This window comes from Henckelia pumila, chromosome 3 (assembly GCF_033568475.1).
Source record: "Henckelia pumila isolate YLH828 chromosome 3, ASM3356847v2, whole genome shotgun sequence".
NCBI lineage: Eukaryota > Viridiplantae > Streptophyta > Magnoliopsida > Lamiales > Gesneriaceae > Henckelia > Henckelia pumila.
In genome coordinates, this window is record NC_133122.1 from 161,291,785 (window position 1) to 161,295,602 (window position 3,818).

General features: G+C 42.5%; 1 protein-coding gene across 1 annotated transcript; it reads right to left on the reverse strand.

The window, feature by feature from the left end:
* Positions 1-1,525: 1,525 nt before the first annotated feature.
* Positions 1,526-2,644, reverse strand: LOC140889858 (uncharacterized). The gene is made up of 3 exons (XM_073297592.1): positions 2,180-2,644; positions 1,856-2,074; positions 1,526-1,789 (listed from the first exon to the last, which is right to left on the reverse strand). Exons 1-3 carry the CDS (start codon positions 2,642-2,644, stop codon positions 1,526-1,528), a joined length of 948 nt encoding a protein of 315 aa, XP_073153693.1.
* Between the last annotated feature and the right edge of the window lie 1,174 nt (positions 2,645-3,818).

Below are 3,818 nucleotides of genomic sequence, written 5' to 3' on the forward strand. Positions count from 1 at the left end.
GTCTCTGTATCATGTTCAAATCCGCCTGAGTGAACAAATACTTGAGACTTTTATGATCTGTGAAGATTTCAAATCCCTCGCCATATAGATAATGACGCCAAATCTTCAACGCAAAAACAATAGCTGCTAACTCAAGATCATGCACCGGATAATTATCATTATGAACTTTCAATTGTCTAGAAGTGTATGCAATAATATGCCCGTTCTGAGTCAGGACACAACCTAACCCCTGGAGACAAGCATCAGTATATACCATGTACCCTCCAGATCCAGACGGTAAAGCCAACACAGCCACAGAAGTTAACTGTCTACGAAGTTCAAAGAAATTATCCTCACACTCTGAGGACCACTCAAAATTCACGCCCTTTTATGTAAGTTGTGTCAGGGGTCAAGCAAGCTGCGAGAAATTCACGATGAAACGAAGATAATATCCTGCCAGACCCATAAAACCATGGATCTCAGCCACTGTCTTCGGACGCGACCAGTTTAACATAACATCAATCTTGCTCCGATCAACTGAAACTCGCTCACTGGATATAACGTGGCCAAGAAAAATACCACTCAATCCAGCCAGAATTCACACTTACTCAACTTTGCGTACAACTGTCTATCCCTCAGAGTCTTCAATACAAGATTCAGATGATAAGAATGCTCATTCACATCACGTGAATATACTAAGATGTCATCAATGAACACAACGACAAAATTGTCCTAAAACTCCCGGAATACTTGATTCATTAGATCCATGAATACAGCTGGCGCATTAGTCAATCCAAATGGCATTACCAAAAACTCATAATGCCCATACCTGGTCCTGAATGCACTCATGGCTATATCATGATCTCGGACTCGCATCTAGTGATATCCAGATCTGAAGTCAATCTTGGAGTAAACTGAAGTACCCTGCAACTAATCAAATAAATCATCTATATGAGGTAAGGAATACTTATTCTTGATGGTTACATGATTCACTTGTCGATATTCAATGCATAGACTCATAGACTCATCCTTTTTCTTCACAAAAAGGACTAGTGCTCCCCACGGAGACACACTCGGATGAATGTAACCCCTGTCCAAAAGATCCTGAAGCTGCTGCTTCAATTCACACATCTCTGACGAAGCCAGATGATACGGTCCTCGTGATATAGGCGAAATCCCTGGCATCAACTCTATTCCAAACTCAACTTCGCGCACTAGAAAAAAACCCGGAATCTCATTTGGAAATTCATCCGAAAACTCATTCACAACTGGAAAATTTTTGATACCAACACTTCCAGCGAACATATCAACAGCATGGATGAGGTAGCCTTTCCCGCCAGACTCTAGATCTTTACTGTCTCTCAAAGCCGATACCAAAGGCATCTGAGGTCGCGCTCCCTCACCATAAAAGAACCAGCTATCATCTCCAATCGGATGAAAGAGCACAATTTTTTATAGTAGTCCACTGAAACTTGGTAAGTAGTCAAGATATCTATGCCTAAGATGCAATCAAAATCCTCCATTGGAAGAATCATGAGATTCCCCATCAAAAATTCCACTCGAATTCTAATGGACAACCCATTACTCGACTCTTAGCCGATGCAGACTGACCCGTCGGAGTAGAAACAACAACCACTGCGTCTAGAGAAATGTATGGTAGCTTATGCCGCTTAACAAAAAGTGCAAAAATAAAAGAATGATATGCACCAGTCTCAATGAGTACAAACGCAGGTATACTACATAACATAAACGTACCCGCTATGACTCTCTCATTCTCGTCCACTGCCTGATCATGCCTCAAGGCAAACACCTGATTGGAAGCATGAGGATTCAGATTAGAACCTCCCGTCGACTGTCCCTATGGCATTTGTTGCACTGTGGCATGAGATCCAGAACCCGAACCAAAACCAGCTCCCCCCGCCTGTGGACAATCCCTCTTCATGTGACCAATCTCCCCACAACGAAAACATGCACCCAGATCTTCGACATCTGTCAGTAGGATGATATTTATCACAATGCGGTTGCAAGGACCCTGGCCCTTTTTTCCAAAGCGCATCACTCCCCCAGATCCGGGGGAAGAAGAAGTAGAACCAAACTTCTTGAAAGACTGAGCACGAGAACCCAAAGAACTCGCAGGTATAGACGATAAGAAAGACCTGTTATGTTGAATGTTGTCCTTTTTCTGGTGACATCGACTAACCAATCCCTCATAAGTCATGTCATCGCCCACAGCTACTCGATCATGGATCTCCGGATTAAGGACTTGGAGAAATAGATTATACTTTTCCTCAGTGCTGCCAGAGATCTGGGGATAATAGGTTAACAGATCAAAGAACTTATGCTGGTACTCATCAATCGAGATCGAGCCCTGCTTCAAACCCAGCAATTCACTAGCCTTTTCTTGTCGAAGTGCAGGAGGAAAATACAACTCATGGAAATCTGTGGGAAAATCTGCCCAAGTAGCAACTCCTTGTGTTGATATGATAGGTGCAGATGTAGATCTCCACCATTTTCGAGCACGCCCCTCTACCAAAAAACTGAGTGTTTCCATATTTTTATCCTCTGTACAATTAAATTCCCGAAAATAGTTTTCCATGCGTTCTATCCCGTTTTTTGCATCATCTGGAGACTCGCCTCCAACCAAAGGCTTAGGTCTCATCTCCATGAATCTATTCATACTAAAACGTCTACGATCATCATGGCGATGGTGATGATGGCCCCGAAGATGCTCACGATCGTCCCGATCTCCTCAGCGTCCACCCACGTATCATTGCTACTCTCATCACCATAACCTGCCATCTACACGATGATTAGAAGGTTAATCCCAAGGCAAAATCTAAATCCCAAGATTTCTGTGCATGCTCTGATACCATAAATGTAGTGACCCGCACCGTGATCACTTACTAATTAAGATCTTATGCATGCATTAAACTTAATTAAACATAAATGAAAATTAATCAGCAGAAAACATAACCAGATACAAATCCAAGGAAAGGAGTCTTAAGTTATACAACCATATAGAAGGTAAAGTATAAACCCAATTAACATAAATACTGAAAGCTTTAGACATAACACAAACATCTTCAACTGCTGTCAACCTGCAGCCTAAGTTCTCTCGGAACCACCTGCCTCATCCAGTCGCAAACTTGCCCCATGGAATAGGGTGTCCCAAAAATAGTACGAGGACGTGAGCATAAAATGCTCAGCATGAGAGTATGAGTATACAAAAATTATATGTGCATGTATGAAAATGTACTGGGTACCAAGACACATAGGTCAAGAAACACGCTCATAAACCGGGCCCAGAGTATATAGCACGTTGCGCCGTCGCATCAGGAGGTGGCTCCTATGCCCAGTGGATAACGGTGACCTGATACTAGTACAAGTGTCCAACCATAACGGTGATTTGACACGAGACTTGCGTATCCAACCATCCACGACTTGTAGGGTGAGCGCCATACTATAGGATATCTCAAAGATATAGGATCAATATGCTCATGTATGCAACATACAGTCATGACATGCTATACAGATAAAGTCATATAAAACATGCAACCACATAATACATGCATACTCAGTCTGGATTTCTCGAACAGTACTTTCGTACCTTATTTACTTGGCAAGCTATACCAGCTCTAAGTCCAATCCTATAGTCCGCACTACAATGAAAAATACTCATGCATCATAATCTTATTCTAAAAGCCTTAACTAAGCTATAGCATACTCCCTATTTTCTATAAGGAGCTAGAGCTATACCTTCGTCCGTCGTCAGCCCGCTGATGAAGATAGCTCTAGAACTTGGGCACCGCTCTGTTAGAACTCCGGAGCACCTTGCTAAC